The following is a 17942-nucleotide window of genomic DNA, read 5'->3' on the forward strand; positions in this document are numbered from 1 at the left end:
AGCCTTCGGCCGATGTGGGTATAGGAACAGATCGCGGCTAACGGGGCGCGATCCCAGCTTCATCCTTGACTATGGGGCAGAATGTTTCCGTACTGCATGAGATCTCGGGCGGCAGCTTGAACCGGTGGTCCCGTCTTGCAGGGAAAAACCCGGCCAATGATGAGAGCTCAAACGGTCAGCCAAGGCTTCAAGCGAATAAAGCGCACTTGCCGCTGGAGACAGGCTCAGAAGCAACATGGCATTTTGTATAATACTACCGTAATATATCTGGAAGTGATAGTTGCAATTCTGTGCACGCCCGGACGCTTGGCTCACACAATGCAACGGTAGAAATTACCAGGGGTACGCTGGAACGGTTTGACCTCTCATGAGCCGGCAGTTGGGATCGACCGACCGAAGTATGTGAATATATGGTACCACACGCAAGCGTTATGTTTGTCTTTGTGTTTTGTCCCTGAAAATGCGCCACTGTCAGCCATGTATACTGGGCCTCGTATATCGTCCAAATAACTCTTGCGGCCCAAGCACTACCGCACATGATGCGGTCTCCGCGGAGACCGATAATGAAGGGGGTTGGCCAGGCAGGGCGACAATTGATGACGAGCTTGCAAGCGCCAAGTAGCTTTAAAAAAAATGCTAAAAAATAAGCATGCTCCAATACCTGGAGCACAAACAAGGAGCTCCTTGTACTTTTGGCAAGAAAGGGGAAAGATATTCATCCGGCGGCACAAAACGTGGGTGGGGTATAGTGGATGAAGGTGCGCAAATGATGGCAATGCTAGACCTAAAGCAGCACTGCTGCCTTGGCTGTCGCTCCATTTACGAGAAAACAATAAGAAAGTGTATTGAGTCTTAGCGCGAACTGGTTTGTGACTGGATTTGTTGAAGAATTTCCGCCGCAAGCGCGTCTCTCCAATGTGTCATCAGCACAATGCTTGGCGCACAGATGACCAACAACCGGCAACAAGACGTCTGAAGTTGCCGTGAGGGTTCACTGATGGCACGGGTCCAATAATTGACACTTGATATTATTAAGGGACAGGAACACACATGCAGGGTTCTCGCAAGGGGAAAAGAGTTTACAGGGTCTGAGCTGCGAGTGGATGCCCTTTCGCAGCCAAGACCTGAAAAAATAAGTGAGCCTCCACCAACAGGGCACATCGCAGTCCTAGCACAGAGGGGCTGGAGGATGGATACGTGGCTGGGTGGGTGGGTGAGGCAAAAAAAATAGAGACCCGAAAAAAAAAAATGAGTAAAAAATAAAAAAATAAAAATGGAAATATCAGCATGAAATAGAGACTAATAATGTGGATGGCAGGATTTTGATTTCGACCCATAATGAGCTGCAAGGTTGTGGGGACTCGTGTCGAGGTATATCAAACCGTGGGAATATGACGTTGGCAGCCTTTTTTCCTTCTTCAGGGTCCCACTTTGAACTGGAGCCGAATGGGAGCTACGTGGCTTGGATATGTGGCTTGTGGCTTGGATGGGTTCGTGACTGATGGCTGAGCATACTGTATGGAGACAGAGAGCAAATCAACAAGGCATGTACCACGCAGAAGCTGTGCCGATAAGATAAGGCGACTTTGTTTCCATGTTTAGGATCCACCCTTTGGATGGATCTGGATCTGAACATCGTCATTTTGAGAATGATGGAGTCTTGCACCACCACCCATTAAGCACGTCGCGAATCACGTTGATCAAAGTCGGTTCACTCTCGAGGAGTGGCAATGGATCGAGTGCAAAACATGCCTTTTGATCCCTCGACTCTAAAGGCATCCGCTCAGCTTTACTCATCCTCGGATTCCGAAGAAGACGAGGACGACGACGCGTTCCAGATTCCAAACGCGAACCCCGACGCCGACGAGTTCGCAGACCACAACCCCCGGAAACGTAGGAGGACAGGACGCGACGCGAAAGAAAGTGCCGCGCTGGGCGTCTTTGGCTCCGAGAGCGAGGACGACGGGCCGGGGAATCGGTGGAAACACAAGAAGTTACGTCACAAGGGCGTTGCTTTTGTGTCCTCGAATGATGCCAAGAAGAGCGGCGACGACGACGAAGACGAGGATGAGGACGAACTGCGGTACACCGGGCTAGGTTCCATGCACGGCAGGCCAAGCGAAGAAAAGGATGACGAGGAAGAAGATGATGCGCCAACGGGGGGCTTAGGTTTTGGCTTTGCGGCGCAAAAGGTGGCACAAGATACCACCTGGGCTGCTGGAAGTCGAACTTCACAAAAGTTTGGAAACCTCTTCAAAAAGTCCACCTCTTCTGCCGACACGCCGCTCGGCCGAGGCTTCGTGCCGACTTCTTCCTTCATCCCGCAGCTCAAGCCGCGTGACGACGAAAATGATGCGCCCGCGACTCCGATCGCCCGCCCGAGCGCTTTTTCTAGCGCGCGTGCCGGCAAGGGGAAAAAAGGAGCCGCCAGCGGACCAAACCCCAATTCCTTTGGTGCGAGGATGATGGCCAAGATGGGGTACACGGAAGGCACTGGTCTTGGTGCGGAGGGGCAAGGTCGCAACGTCATTATCGAGGCCAACTTGCGACCTCAAAGAGCAGGTCTTGGTGTCGTTAGGGAAAAGACCGAAACAGAACGGCAGGAAGAGAAACGCCAGGCCAGAATGCGCGGTGAAGTCGTGGTAGACTCGGACGAGGAAGAGAAGAAGCGCAACGCCGCAAGGAAGAAGAAGGCACACGCAGGAGGGGGCACTAGTACTCCCGCCAGTGGTACTAGCACGCCCAGACGGCCCAAACAGAAATACCTCACCATGGATGAGATCAAGAAGGCCGCGCCTGGTCTCAATATCCCGGATGCGTTCACGCCGATTCTAGACCTCACCGGGCCTGGTAAGAAGATGCTCACCACCTCATCGGGCCTGATGACGCCAACGGGTGCGTCGGCTATTCCAGAGACTTCTGATCAGGCAGAATCGAGGAAACTGGCACGGCGCGCACAGAACGACTTTATGGCAATATTGGAAGAATGGCAAAGCCTTCAGCAGCGCAAGGCTTATGCAGAGTTGCAGCTGCAGCAAGAAATGCAGGAGCTAGCTGAATTAGAAGCAGGCCTGGCAGCACACCGATCAACGGTGGAACAGTTGGGCCGCTTGTCTCTGGCTGATGAGTCCGTTGATGACGCGCAGCGGCGCTGGGACCTTGTCACCTCAATACTGAAAGAGACCTCATCAGCCATGGCAGGAGCAGGGCAGGAATCATCAGGCGAGGAAATCCGCGCCATCGCCGTTGCTGCGCTGCATCCCGTGTTTACTGAAGTCCTGCAGTTCTGGGATCCACTAGAGGACGACCGAAAGAACATAGTGAAGGACCTCCTCGACCTATCAAACCTTGTTGGTATCGCCCAATCGCAAACAACAAAACAACAACAATTCGCTTCCGAAGCCCTTCGCCACCACCGCCGCAAGCCCAACGCATCACCTTACGAAACTATGATTTACAAGATCTGGCTGCCACACGCAGCGCGTGCAGTCCGTGCTTGGGATGTACACGATACAGACCGTCTGCTCAACATGTGGAAAACCTGGCTGCCCGTGCTCCCCGACTTCATTCGCAAACAACTCCTGGAACAAGACATTGTGCGCAAGCTCGAAGACGCGGTTGCCAAGTGGGAGCCCAAGAAGAGGAGAAAGCATCACAACAAACCGCACATGTGGATTTTCCCTTGGCTGCAATACCTTCCAGCCCATCATCTCGACCCCAAGAGCTCTTCGGGCCTGGTCTCCGATGTCAAGCGCAAGTTCAGGCAGTTGATCGAGGCATGGGAGTTCGAGAAGGGTGTGATCCCTGGCTTGGTCGCATGGAAGGATGTTCTCAGGCAAAGCAGCCAGAACGACCAGTGGCGACCGCTAGTCATGGGACACATTTTGCCCAGTATTGCGCGTTATCTGCGGAGAAAGTTTGAGGTTGACCCCGCAGACCAGGCGCCGTACATGGACATCTTGAATGGGGTTCTTGAGTGGTCGCAAATCATCTCTGCGGAAGCGTTGGCCGAAATTATGGTTGCTGAGCTTTTCCCCAAGTGGCACAATTGTCTGTACCAATGGCTGGTCTCGGACTCTGTCGACTGGATACAGGTGATTGAATGGTGTGAGTGGTGGATGCATTCAGTGTTCCCGGCTGAAATACGAAACTGTCCATCTATCGCTGCAGAGTTTCTCAAGGGCCAGAGGATGGTCGATTTGGGATTAGACCTGGGGGATCGTATAGCAGCTGAGCTCCCGCGCCCGAACAAGGACTCAGGTCGTGAAGCAAAATCGGACCCGCCCTCACGAGCGCAACCCCCGCTGCCGAAGCAGGCACATCATCCCCAGCCAGCGACAACCGCCCAGCCCAAGACGGGGCCAGCAAGCTTCAGGCAGCAAGTGGAAGACTGGTGTGCGGCGCACGACCTGCAGTTCATCCCGGAACGCAAAAAGGTGCATGCAAAGGGACCGCTCTATCGGATCACGGCACGTGGCGACGGAAAGGGCGGGGTTCTGGGGTACTTTGGCGAGGACGCGCTGTGGTTTGAGAACAAGGGCAAGGAGAGCATCGTGCGCGGCGAAGACGATTTTTTCCTCAAGATTGTACACCCCGGGCTGGCGGGCTAATTAGCCACCCCCATATTTTTTATACATTTTATGCTCTGTACGCTAGGATCAATATGGCATGGACAAAAAAAAAACAAGAAGGGGAAGAGAAAAGGACCCCGCATGAAAGGAACGCTGTCAAACGTGTTTTAGCGAGTCTGCACGCGAATCAGATCAACCGGGCTGTCGGGTGAGAACATTAATCGTGTTCTGTCGCGGGTTGGGGGCAAAAATCCCGTCATTCTGGGAAGACTGCCTTCAGGCTTGGCCTCTTTTATTTTGTCATATTTTGTGCCTGCTTCGCCGCGGAGGATTACTTGTCGTACAATCCCAGGCGGGATTTGTGATTGGGTGGCCCGGTGGTGCTGTTGGTTCTTCTCTGCATATTTATAGAATGACTGTGCCCTAATCTGATGCCTGCGGCTCAGGGATAGGCCAGTTTCCCATAGGGTTCGAATTTAGTTGAGTCAAAAACAAACGGGGCTAATTAGGCACGTACCTGACAACTAGGCAGATAAATAGATGGGTTAATTGCCTGTTCTGCATGCTTCCGTCCGAGCTTTCAGTCGGGAAGTGGAGGAGGGTAAATGGCTGAGTCAATACTTACCTGCTATATTATCCTTCGTTGGGTTTATCAGGCCAAATATGAATGGTTGCTAATCCCCGTGGATTTTTCTATGATTAATTTGCCCAGTTGTGGTTTTTGCCGTATTTTCTGCCCCCCCACTTGGGCAGCTACCAACAACTCTTCTTATCTAATAGGCCGCAATGAGGCGAGCAACCATCGTACCAGTGTAAATGGCCCTCCCTGTTCCCCCGATTAACGTACTACGCCGCTCTGGCTCCGCTGAGCTGATGTTTTGTTGGAATGTGGGCAAAATTCCTCAACATGCAAATTCCCGAACAACAAATCCTAAGGGAAATAAAAGGTACGATGGGGCGGGAAAACTGGGATAAGTGACTAGTCTAGTAGACTAGTTCCCTGACACATTCCAACGGGTCCAAACTCCATAATACTACTCTGGGGAACAAGAGAGAAAAAGGAGAGGAAAAAAGAAGAGGAAAAGAAAAGAAAAGAAAAGAAAAGATGATGGGGGCAGTCCCAGGGCGACGATTTACCAAAGTATAATTGTCTTGCCCACACCACCACAAGCGATTATATGTTTTCGACGTTTTGACCTCGAGTCATCCCCCCCTTTTTTTTTCTCTCTCTCTTCTAGATGCGCGCAGGCAGCCAATCTTTCCCCAAGTATCCTTCCAACCTTACCGCCTGTCCTCCATTCCGAAACATAAGCTTGCAAAGGCCGCATAAGCAAAACGCTCAGAGGCTCAGCCATGTGCAACGTCACGAACCACACCCACCTCGAGTCTATAAATCATGCCACGCTGGCGAAAAACATCCGGACCGACGCCCAAGGTCGTGCGCGCTACAGCAGTTCGATGCACCTCCCGGCATACGATGACGACAGGGGGATCCTGAGGTTCCTGGGCCTCACCGACGAGATGATCGAGGTGGTGGTTGGCAGGCTCGGCGCCGTCGCTGGTGTCGAAGGGGGGAGGGACAGCCCGGGAGGGACCGAGTTGGATGTTGGTCGTTTTGCGGCTCTCGATGAGCTCTTGTCAATCTATCTCGGCAGACCAGGTGAGTTTTTTTTTTTTTTTTTTTTTTTTTTTTTTTTTTTTTTTTTTTTTTTTTCTTATAATGAAGAGAGTGAATAGAAAGACAAAAAAAAGTTACCTTTCTTTCAAAAACGGGAACAAAAAATTGAAGGGAGAAAAAAAAAAGACCAAGCAAATAAAATTTTCAATCAGAGAAAGCTCCGGTTCTAAAATGCAATCAACCGCGCCGTCGATTCTCATGCCCCTGACGCGCCCGAGTCTAACCACCGTCTGGTTCTCGCACAGCAGACATAGCGCACGGCCTGACGCCTGAACTGGCGGCATCCTGCGGACGGATCGAGGTCTCTCCGTTTTTCACGCGCCAAACCCCCGGCACGTCGCCCTTCTTTGCGGACCGCATATTTTCGGACCACAACAAGATACGGCAAGACGCGGACAGGCTGGTCAAGAAGAACGCCGCGCTGCTCAAGGACCTTTGGCTGCAACAGCAGCGGGCTTGCGAGGTTGATGCGTGCGGGGGAGATGTAGCGATCAGGATGTGACTTTTTTTTTCCTTTCCGTTCATGAACTTTTTCCTTTTTGTCATCTTAGACCAATACCGGTGCCTTCAAGGGCCAGATCTGCGCAGCTTGCAGAGTTTTTCATGAGATATGTCATGGCTTGAATATTTTAGCTGCTGACCTATGTTTTTTTGTTGTTGTCGAAAGCTGTATCAGTTGATTGCAGTATCGCACGGGAAGAAACTTGCCTGCGTGGTTTTGATTGACCACCATTTGGATGTCTGGGTTCGCAGCTCATGTGTACAGACACCCCGACCCAAGAACTTTTTCTTTTCTTTTTTCAGCGTCCAGAACAGAGAATTCTTGGATGGGATTTCCAAAACGGCCTTCTCTTTCCTGGTCGGAGGCTATGCAACTTTGTTAATGTACGTCGTACTGGTTTCCGATCTTGTGCCCACATGTCACCTTAAATTTTTTCGCCAAGGCTAGCATCACACTGAAAATGGTATTCATATCCGGGTCCTTCTTAATATATCGAACTCTGGGCCGCCGGCCATCCACTAATCGGGGATTCTCATCGCAGATCGGGACCCGTTTTCGAGGCGATTCTCTTTTTGCAGCGTTTTGGGATGGAATAAGCATCGTCCGCATGGACGTTTTCTGCGGGGGGGCCTCATTTGACAGCATCTGTGGGGATCAGGCTGGACGCATTCAAAACATCCCCACGTGGGGGCTAGTTTGAGCTGCATTTATGCAGTTGATGGGAGAGTCCGCGCAGGTGTATTAATGTCGATCTTACTATTGCTACTTTGTACCCGAAACAAACTGTGGGATTAATTCAAACTATAAAAAAGAAAAAAGAACAAAAAAAAACATATAGTATCACAACTTGAATATTGCTATACATATTTTTAGCTGAGTTTTTCTTGTTTTTTTTTTTTTTTTTTTTGTTTTTTTATCATTGCCAAGAATAGCAATTGTGCGCCAAATTCGCAGTAAAAAGTCGGCACGCCTGAAATGGCATCGCTACACACTTTTCATCTTGCGCTATCCTCCACGCTAATTGAGTTGAGACCGACGGACGGGGATTTGTCTTGCCCGGAGAAATGCACAGTGGCTTTTTGTCTTGTTTGATTTTCCGCTTACCGAGTAGCTGTAAGCTCGGACTTGGAAACTTTCCGCCCCCCGCGGACAAGTCAAGGGTTATGGGGAAGATCAGTCATGAATTGTTGTCGTCGACGGGGCCATGAAATCGTTGTCATCGTATAAATCGTGCTTTCAGTTCCTCAGCATGACCTGGCTAGGGTTGCCATCAATGAGCCCTCATGGGTCTATTTTGAAAGAATAGCCTGGTCATAAGATGAACCGTGTGTGTGTGCACTCGTAGTCACGCCTCGCGGACCAAGCTCCAAATTCGGAATTAGAGCACACCTATGTTGCACACAGAGCTAGGTTTCGTGAGTCATGTGACCGGGCACTTGAGTAGGAGCTTCATAGAACAAACATGTGGCCCGAGATGAAGTGAATAACAGATATGATCTCCTGAAACTGAGATTATCCTTGGCGTGTTGGAGAGTTAATCCAGTAACTCGCTAAGCTACTCGTTTGTAACAACTCCAGATGCTACATAGTGGTTGAAAAACAGTGTAAGTTTAGTCTCTTTGTTCAAGCCAGTAGAAGAGACTTGGCTCGCATTGAGCCGGTTATTATTACCTGCCACTGCGATCAGCAAGTATAGGAAAAAATAAAGCCTATATTCTCGTGATCTCGTGCTCTTGTGATCTTCTTGGATATATGCGCCGACTGATCATATCTCTGTTTGAGTTGTCACATTGCTCTATTTGCCACGACCTCAGAGAGAATACCTAATTTTGGTGAGAGTCATAATGGCATATACAACCCAGATGTCAATCTCACATGGCGTCCGTTCAGCCGAGCCACAGATTTTGAAGCTAGGAGAAGGGCTATGTAACTCTACCGGATATCAATCAATCAAAGAAATCTCCGATTTGCTGTATTACGACTGGGCAGAAGTATCATCTCATGTTCACATTACTCATCAAAAAACTATGTTCAAGTCGATCACATTATTCATAGAACAGGGCTCTAAAATCCGGTTTTGCAAGGGCCGGTGAAAGCTATATACCCGTCGCGATATATTGTGGCTATGTTATGCATACAGCACGCAGTGGACCTTCGCGGCTTTCTTAGTACAACAATGCTCCAAAGATAGCCTCAAGGGGAGTGATCTACCGGAAGGTTTGGAGGCGAAGGAGAGTCATTGATAATCATAGGTTTGAATTACCAAGCTCTAGATATGAGCAGTCCGCTTAGAGTCGTCTTCGCTTAAGTTTTTTTTTTTTTTTTTTTTTTTTTTTTTTTTTTTGAAAAAGAAAAAAAGACATACTAGGAATCAAGCTCGTATCAAAATACACGGGCTGTGGCCTGCTTGCAGTATTTTTGGCAAAAGTCCTTGACCAATTCTATTGAACCTTGAAGTTGAAACATAGTTCGAGTCAGACCTTCACCTCCAGAGTAACCATTGCTTACTACCCCGTAATCATATGTGGTCAGGGACAGAATTGGCAATCATGGCTGAGTCATGTACAGCGATTTTGATGGAGATCAGGAAGATTATCTACGTTTTGTAGAGCTGTCGACATGGTGACATGCAACTGACAGGTCCCACGGCTGCTAAATCCGTACAACGGGGGAATTTGACTTCCAAGGCAATGCCTGTCAAGACCTCGTATGGGCGTTGATATCGCCAGTGAGACTTTGTAAAGATTTTTGTGATGGAAAAATTGTATAAATACTTCGAGATCTCGACGGTCAAGTCTGTTTTTGTTTCTTTCCATCATCATCATCATTCACTGACAGATCCTACCTTTCATTCAGCTCATCAATCTTTTTTTTTTTTTTTTTTCCATTCTTTTTGATTTACAGATCAACCCCAACTTATCCATTCACTCGTCTTGAAGACAGATCAGCATATCTATCGCTGTTATTACCATCATTTACATCAACCACCCAACCAACAACGATCAAGATGCAGTTCTCCGCCGTCTCCGTCGCCATCTTCGCCGTCCTGCCCGCGCTTGTCGCTGCACAGGCAAGCCCTTCGCCGACCCCTTCGCCGACCGTTCCGACGGTCGCTACGCCGAGCCCTGCACCGAAGCCGCTCCTCCCCGTCTCCGAAACCTTGTGCTCCGATGCTCAGCGCAAAAGTTGCGCGGAAAGCACTGACGGGCTCAACCGCTGCCTTGTGTACGTAGACCCCATTCACCATCAACCTTGGCAAGATGAAAGATATAGCTGGCTAACAAGCGGGGCTTTTTTCTTCCCTGGTTCTCTACAGCAAGGGTGGTGTCCCTCTCTGCGTTATCGACTGCGAGTCCCAGACCACGTGCCGTACGCAGTGCAAGATTCAACTCAAGGACGAGGAGGCCAACGGCTTCTGCACCATCGGGTATGTCCCCTGACTTTTCCCCCCCACCCTCGGTTTTGTCGAGCAAAATCCATTTGCTAACCATTCCCCCAAACGCTGCTACAGAGACAACCCCTGCATCTGCAACAAGAACGGCGCTGCCAACAGCAGGAGCGGGTAAGCAGCTGCGGCTGGACAGAGATCTGCTATGGGGGCAGTGGCCTAGGCAGCTTAACGGGGCCATCAGAGGAAGGTTTCAAAGTTGGAGCTTTGGTTGCTTTCCTCGTTTTCTTTCTACCTTTTTCCCTAGGAGGGCTAAAGTTTTCTTTTTCCCATGGGACTTCTAATACTCGGATTTGGAACTTGGAGCTGGCGCTTCGGGGTTACGGCACGAATTTCCTCCTGATCGGAGGCTGGATTTTAGCTTATGGATCTTAAACACGGAACAGTCTGACTTTCCCACTATCGTCTTCCCTAAAAAGGTATTAATCGTGCCCAAAGAATTGTGAGGCCTGTATCATATCCTAGGTTTGACCACAGGACAGAGGCTTCATGGCTTCCCATACTCGTCAAGGCAAAGCAGCGATGGGAGCAGACGACGAGGATAAAAGGGGCGCGCTGGAGCGGAATTTTTTTTTTTTTTATATTAAATGTCGCTATCACAGGTGCGTCTGATAAAGTCTGACCACGCTCGAGATCCCCCAGAGCCCGACCAGACAGACGGCCTGGACCGGCGCAAAGATGGCGCCCCTGACGACGACGAACCCACTGACCACAGCAAACACCACCGGGCCCGCGATCGAAGTCTTGTAGGGCCTCTCCAGGTCCGGCTCGCGCTTCCGCAGCACGAGAGCGCCGATGGCCGCCAGGAAGAAGAAGCTGTACTCGGCTAGGCCGTTGAAGAGGACGAGGAAGCGGAACGAGCCGCCGGCAATGTACACGGCGGACAGGACCAGTGCCATGACCGTTGCCACGACGGGGTCTTCGCCTTCGACCCCGCCGCACGCCTGTGGAAGGTAGCCCCTGTTGGCGGCTGCCAGGGTCATCTTGATGGTGATGAATGTGTTTCCGACCAGCGAGCCTAATATTATGGTGCAGACGAGAACTGTCGAGGCAAACCCTGCCCACTGGCCGAGCAACCGAGAGAATGCGTCCTGCTGTTTGTTAGTGAACTGGGCAGCCAAACCTTGACGACTCAGTGCATTTCCGGAGGGAGGGAGGATCCCAGTGACTACTTACCACTGCCACGGTGTCGCTGCTCGGCACAACAATCCATGGGAGCAAAACGTAGTATGCCGCGTTCGCTGCCACGAAGCACACGATTATGGTCGGTAGAGCAGTGTTGATAGCCCTCGGCAGCTGCTTAGACGGGTTCCGCAGGTCCGGAGACACGTAGACAGCCTTGTCCCACCCGCAATACCCCCAAAGCGCTGCGTACAGGGCGGCGGAAAAACGACCAACCATCTCCCATGCGCCAAGCTGATCCCACTCGGTGGTCGGGGAGTTGCGGATGGCGAACCAGTTCCTCTCGCGCCAGTCCTGGCCTCCGACGGTGTCGTTCTTGCTCGGATCGATCAAGACAAGTAGCACCACCGTCAGGGCGGCAGTGACAACTAGACAAACCGTCAACAGCTTGACGATGACGAAGAAAGAGTTGAGCTTGTTGATCCGCGCAGAGCCTAGAAGGGTGCTTGCGCAGGTCACGGTGGCTAGGAGGAAGGCAAAGATCTTTGTGATGTCGCTGTTGTGCGTCTCTGTCAGGTTGAAAGCAGCCAGGATGTTTGAGATGAAGACGATGCAGAGAATGGCCAGGGTCACGGGCATAACGCCAAAGATCCAGGTCCAGGCGGCGAGGTGACCAAAGAGATCACCAAAAATGTAGCTCAGGTAGGCCTGGACACCACCTGGAGCGGATGGGGAATGATGGCATGACAGAAACGCGTCAGCATGGATCTCTGGGACAAAACTCTGTTGAGTAGAACTAGAAGAATACCTTCTCCAGGAATGGCGGTCCCCAGCTCAGCGAGGGTGCTGGCGCCAGTCCAAGCCAGCAGACCACCTACCAGCCATACCGACAAGGCTACGCCCGGTGACGGGACATTGGCGTCGATTGCTCCCGGCGAAGTGAAGATGCCGCTGCCGATGACGATGGAGACAATGATGGCAAAGGCCTCCTTTGCTCCAAACTTGTGGGCAAACGCGACCGGCCGCAGCTCCAGGTCGTGTTCCTGGCTAACGGCGCCACCAAAGCCTCCTGTGCTGTCGTAGTTGCCATTGGGCGACGATGCTCCATCTCCAAGCAGTGGCGTTTCAACGCTGGCCTGCTGTCGACCGTCGTTCTCTGATGAGTCAGGCATCATTTCTGTGATGCCCAATGCAGGGTAGACAATGGACGAGCCTCTTGGTCGATTGGGTTTGGTTGTCATGTTGAAAAGAGAAGAAAGTTTAAAAACAAAAGAGGTTGGGACAAAAAAAAGCCGAGAATAAAAAAGAAGCGAAAGGAAAGGAATCACAAGCGCGAGAATGCAGCACCAATCAATGGATGCATCCGGTGACACGCCAACAATCAACCGTCGCACCGGCCGCGTCCAACGGAGGCGTTGCGAAACGTCACCATTTTGAGTTTGCAGGTAGCACGTGCTATGTTTTGGCTGTGAGGCTATGATCGCGACATCGGCCCAAGCTGGCCTCCACCGCCAAGCCAACGGTGCCATGCCATCATGCCATTGCCCCCCTTGACCGACTGAACAAGCCGACTGCCGAAGGGTCTTTTCGAAACAGACAGGCCCACTCTTTTTGAATAAAAAAAAAGTGCTTACCCTAACCCTTGCCAGATGCATCGGGCGTTCGGCGATAAGCTGATTTGGATGCATCTCCTGCTGACATTCGATTGCCTCAATTCCTTGATTTGCACTGAAAATTTGCACTGAAAATTTGCACTGAAAATTTGCACTGAAAACCCGACCAACCATAATACCTCCGATGGCAATGGGAGCGATAATTGGTGCAGGATGGTCCGGCCAAGATGGGTATGACGCCAGCCCGGCCTCTACAATGCTTTCCTATAAAAACCCGGCGACGTTCCGGGACAACAGTCAAACTGGGGTACGAAGATCAACGTTGCAGGCGTCTACAAAGTATACCTCCAAGCAAACTATCAGTAATTACCCACCATAAAAAAAAAAAAGGGTAATCATCCACCGATATCCCATCTCCGGCATCAATGTCATCCTCAGCAACACCCAACAGCGCTCTGCCCCTCGCTGGCAAGACGGCCCTCGTCACCGGCGCCTCCCGCGGCATCGGCGCCGGGATCGCCCTCGACCTGGCCCGCCAGGGAGCCGCCGTGATCCTACACTATGCATCGCCATCCAGCCGGTCCAAGGTGGAAGCGCTCTGCGCCGAGATCGCCTCGCTGCCGCACAAGCCGAGCACATCCATGTTCCGCGCCGACCTCTCCAGCCCGGACGGCGCCTCGACGCTTCTGGCCGACATCAAGGCGCAGCACGGCGGGGACGCATTCAAGCTCGACATCCTGGTCAACAACGCCGGCATGTCCAAGCCGATCCCGCTGTCGCAGATCACGGCGGCCGACTACGAGGCCACGTACGGGCTCAACGTGCGGGGGCCCCTGCTGGTGACGCAGGCGGTGTTGCCGCACCTGAACCCGCGGGCGCGCATCGTCAACGTGTCGTCCGTCGGCGCGAGGGCCGGCTACCCTTCGCTGTCGCTGTACTGCTCGTCCAAGGCGGCGCTGGAAGGGCTGACGAGGGTGTGGGCGGCCGAGCTGGGCGGCGACGGCACCACGGTCAACTGCGTGGCGCCGGGGCCCGTGGGGAGCGACATGTTGGACCTTATCCCACAGGAGCTGGTCAAGTCGCAGCAGATGCGCACGCCCGTGGAGAAGAGGACGGGGAGGGTTGATGAGGTTGCAAAGGTCGTGACGTGGCTGTGCGGAGACGGCGCTGGATGGATTTCGGGGCAGACTATCTCGGCAAGCGGTGGTTATGCCATGTATTGAGAGGGATGCTTGTCTGGAGACCTGGGTCCTTCGGGCCTGGCAAGCCTAGTATTGGGGGTCTAGACGGGCTGCTAGGAATGCGTCTCTGAGTCGGCGGCTGTTTATTGACCAGTAACTTAGTCGGCCGTTGCAATTACCATCTAGGCAACATGGATGAGATGGCTAGCCTGAAGCGTGGAACCCTCGTAAGTCACAAGTCAGCTGTCACGCGGAACATGGACGCATTGCAGGACCAACAACGGTCTATGCCACGGTCAACAATACCTTTTTTTTGGTCAACTCCACCACATTGGTGCTCCGGCCTTTTTTTTGGGGTAAATCCCAGGTTGTAAATTCTATCAAAGTACGACTTTCGGGATTGTGCTACAACCTGCAGTCGTTGGCGGCCCCTTGGACAGCAATTGGCTCCTTTCAAGTGTGAAAGCGGCCCTATTGCAAAAGGTAGCAGTTGCACGATGCGCGCCAAGCTAAGCGATTGTATATTGCTTGGCTTTTGCGCTAGTCTAGTCTAGACTAGCAATGGATATCGCAATTAGATCTGTCTGTTGAAAAAATGCGTAGTGATGCAGGGCAGCTCACTCGCAAGGCTTCTTTCTTATGTATAACTGGTCTGAATGCTTCCACATAAACTAGGCTAGTGACCATAGAATTATGCTTCCACCAACTGCCTGTATAACCGCTGCTGGTCAACCCGTCTATTATTCTTTGTCTCCCGACACCAAGTTGGGCAAAACGGATGCGAAAAAGGCAGCGCAGGACATTGCCTAGCACCATGGCTTCCTGGACGAAGAAAGGATGGATGGTAATTGCTGCCGAACATCGGCGTGACACTGACAAAGCTTTTGACGCGGAGAGGCACATGTCGCACCTCATCACGACGTATCTTCGTATCCGCCCCGTCGTCGCCAGCATATGCTGGGCGACTGAAAAGGGGTTGCCCGCTGACCCCACGCGGAAATGCCAAAGTTGCTCCACATTTAAAGCTCGCATAGAACTTTGTTTGACAGCAGCGAAGCGCGATTCGTCTTGGAGCTTCTGCCAAAAGGCTGACTGACGACAACAGGCTAGAGCGGGAAGCTAAGCGTGCCGATCCCACCTCGTTTTCATTCCAAGGTTTTTTCAGACAACATCGTCGTTACGTTATGTTAACATCCCTGGTGGTAGTGGATACTATCCAGCCAGTGGGTATCGCCCTGCAACCGGAGATTGAATCCCTTGACCCCCATTATGCGTCAAGCAATGCCATGTCAACAAGACCTCGGCTCGAATTCTATTGAAACAGCATTTAAGAACATATCGTCCCTTGGAATTGGACCTCTATTTCTTTTCTGACCACCATCCCAACTCAACCAATACGCTCGCTTCAAACCAAGGTTTTTAACTGCACATTTTCAGTTGAACCAACACCATTCGTTCCCGATACACCAGTGATATCAAATAATTAAACACACAAAAAAAAAAAAAATCCACCAAAATGCGTGCTTCCTTCCTCGCTGTTGCCGTCGCCGCTGTCGCCGTCCAGGCCGCCCCGGCTGTTGAGACGCGTGACGCCGTCGCCGCCATTCCTGCCGCCTGCACTCCTACCCCGGGTCTCGACACTGCCGCTACCTATGACAAGTTTTTCGCCTTCCAGAAGACGTACCTGTTCGACAAGAACGTTGCCGAGACGTTCAAGTACTTTGCTGCCGACTTTCAGGTATGATATTTTTTTTTTCTCTCCATTTCAGTTTCCAAGATTATAAAACTATAAGAAATAATAAAAAAGAAGCTACTAACACAACCCTGCACCCCAACAAAACAGAGCAAGCAGCGTTTCTCGTCCCTCAACAGAGATCAGTACTGGGCCAGCAGCGTCGTCCAGGACTGGAACACGACCCCAAGCTACCCCACTGACTCGACCTTCAAGGACGGCACGGCGCACGTCGCCTACGACCTGGGCGAGAAGAGGACCGGTCACGCCGGTGACGACTTTGTCTGGAAGGATGGCTGCATTGTTTCGCACCAGCAGACCAGGTCTTGAGTGACGCTGAGGGAGGAAGTGATTCGTTCAGATTACTTGGGTATAAATAGGCATTCAAGTTATATTTACCTGATGAAACTTGCTCGCCTGAAACCTTCCACAGAGCAGAGATGTGTCTGATACAAAAAACAGAACGCGCTTACCCTGATCGTATTCACGGACAAGAAATTGCTGCTATGACATCATATTGAATCATTCCAAGGATTCCGGCCTCACCAGTATCAACGTTTTCATATGTCTGCTGCTACTTGGTCAGAAATATACAACCTATCAAGCAATTATACACGTAGTTACTGCGCTGAACGTTGTACTACCTCATCCAAGGGCTATAATTGAGGAAAGCATTTGTAAGCTCTCGACTGCACTATCCTCATTCGTTTTCAGACCATCATGTCCTGTCTGTTCAGCCGCTAATTTTCCAGGAATAACAAGCTCGTCCTCCACCATTTGATTCTCCTTTATGTTTTCTTTCATGGCCGATGCTGTGGGTTGTTCTAGTGGGCGATAAACGAAGCTTTGGATACCAGGAGCTCCATTTATAAATGAGCGTTTTGCAGTCAGCTGCCACATACGACCATACCCACTGGAATACACGGGATCCCGTCCGCTCTCCCCTAGTTAAACCAGTGAGGGCCGAACTAGTACTCAGGTGGGTGACCACTGGGGAATCCTCGGTGTTGTATGTTTTTTGATTTTTTTGATATTTTTTTTTTCCGAACGCAGTATTTGTGGGTTATATACAATTTTATATTATTCCCAAAAACAAGCATCGCGTAATGTGCTACATTGTATAAACCGTTAAATTTTTTTACCAAATATTACATTATAATGTTGCTATATATGACGTGCTCATACATCCGACCATACCCATTGGAATACACGGGATCCCGTCCGCTCTTAGTCTCAGGCTCATCCCTGAAGCCCAGAGCTCCAAAATCGATCCACTTCGTGGCTCAATTGCGGCTTTGCATATACCTGTAGGTCCATCCAAACAACGCTCTGGTTCAGGTTTGAAGATAATTTGTCGAATTTCGCCGTTTATATAGTCTCAGTGCTCAGACTAAACCCCCCTGTTTCGCAATAGGGACCGAACGCTCCATATACCTTTCAGCCATATGGCTTTTCGACCAATTTAATTGGCCGAAAAGATCGCGCTCGTTCTAGTTTAAGGACAATTTGTCGTATTTCACCGTTTATAGCGGGTATATACATTGTATTCGCACTATAATAGCTGAAAGACAGTGTAATTACAGTATGCAATTAAATATAAGAACAATGTTAATAGGCTTTTCGTAATGTCGATCGATTAATAGAACGTTGTTATACGAGTATAAAAGATATTAATTTTTTATGTCCTATGAAAACTGTCTAAAGGTGAGCTTCTGAACGTCTTTCCGTCTTATATTCGTAATTGGGCGGGTGAGTCACGTGCAATCGGCCTGTACGGTATTGCGCGTAATTTATTGCTCTATTGTTGATTTGACCGCGATTCCCTTTATTTTAACACCGGCAATTTTTTCTTTTTTGCACGCGGTTAATAACCTCCAATTTAGTCGCAATAACAATTTATAAAACGAAAACAACGGAAACAGTTATGCAGTTTGCGATAAATTTTTTAAAAGCGGTTTTACTATTTATTCGTTGCTCCTTTGCTTTTTTTAACCCGTTATGCATTTTTATTGTAATGGTTATTAACCCATAAAATATTTTTTACAAATAATAGCTTAAAATAGTTTTGTTTCACGTTCCTATTATTTATTTACCT

The 17942-nt window shown here is 50.4% G+C and overlaps 6 protein-coding genes across 6 annotated transcripts; 5 read left to right on the top strand and 1 right to left on the bottom strand.

The window, feature by feature from the left end:
- Positions 1–1748: 1748 nt before the first annotated feature.
- Positions 1749–4610, top strand: PpBr36_08868 (uncharacterized protein; the record flags this gene model as incomplete). The annotated part of the gene is made up of 1 exon (XM_029895993.1): positions 1749–4610. The coding sequence occupies one exon, from the start codon at positions 1749–1751 to the stop codon at positions 4608–4610; it is 2862 nt and encodes a 953-aa protein (XP_029747663.1).
- Positions 4611–5924: 1314 nt separating this feature from the next.
- PpBr36_08869 (uncharacterized protein) lies at positions 5925–6751 on the top strand (the record flags this gene model as incomplete). Its single annotated transcript, XM_029895994.1, has 2 exons — positions 5925–6231; positions 6495–6751. 2 exons carry the CDS (start codon positions 5925–5927, stop codon positions 6749–6751), a joined length of 564 nt encoding a protein of 187 aa, XP_029747664.1.
- Positions 6752–9758: 3007 nt separating this feature from the next.
- PpBr36_08870 (uncharacterized protein) lies at positions 9759–10317 on the top strand (the record flags this gene model as incomplete). Its single annotated transcript, XM_029895995.1, has 3 exons — positions 9759–9976; positions 10068–10178; positions 10263–10317. The coding sequence occupies 3 exons, from the start codon at positions 9759–9761 to the stop codon at positions 10315–10317; spliced, it is 384 nt and encodes a 127-aa protein (XP_029747795.1).
- Positions 10318–10795: 478 nt separating this feature from the next.
- On the bottom strand, positions 10796–12562 carry PpBr36_08871 (uncharacterized protein; the record flags this gene model as incomplete). Its single annotated transcript, XM_029895996.1, has 3 exons — positions 10796–11290; positions 11376–12040; positions 12130–12562. 3 exons carry the CDS (start codon positions 12560–12562, stop codon positions 10796–10798), a joined length of 1593 nt encoding a protein of 530 aa, XP_029747794.1.
- A 797-nt stretch (positions 12563–13359) lies between these two features.
- PpBr36_08872 (uncharacterized protein) lies at positions 13360–14157 on the top strand (the record flags this gene model as incomplete). The annotated part of the gene is made up of 1 exon (XM_029895997.1): positions 13360–14157. The coding sequence occupies one exon, from the start codon at positions 13360–13362 to the stop codon at positions 14155–14157; it is 798 nt and encodes a 265-aa protein (XP_029747733.1).
- Positions 14158–15631: 1474 nt separating this feature from the next.
- PpBr36_08873 (uncharacterized protein) lies at positions 15632–16177 on the top strand (the record flags this gene model as incomplete). The annotated part of the gene is made up of 2 exons (XM_029895998.1): positions 15632–15853; positions 15959–16177. The coding sequence occupies 2 exons, from the start codon at positions 15632–15634 to the stop codon at positions 16175–16177; spliced, it is 441 nt and encodes a 146-aa protein (XP_029747681.1).
- Between the last annotated feature and the right edge of the window lie 1765 nt (positions 16178–17942).

This window comes from Pyricularia pennisetigena, chromosome 5 (genome assembly GCF_004337985.1).
Source record: "Pyricularia pennisetigena strain Br36 chromosome 5, whole genome shotgun sequence".
In the NCBI taxonomy this organism is placed as follows: domain Eukaryota; kingdom Fungi; phylum Ascomycota; class Sordariomycetes; order Magnaporthales; family Pyriculariaceae; genus Pyricularia; species Pyricularia pennisetigena.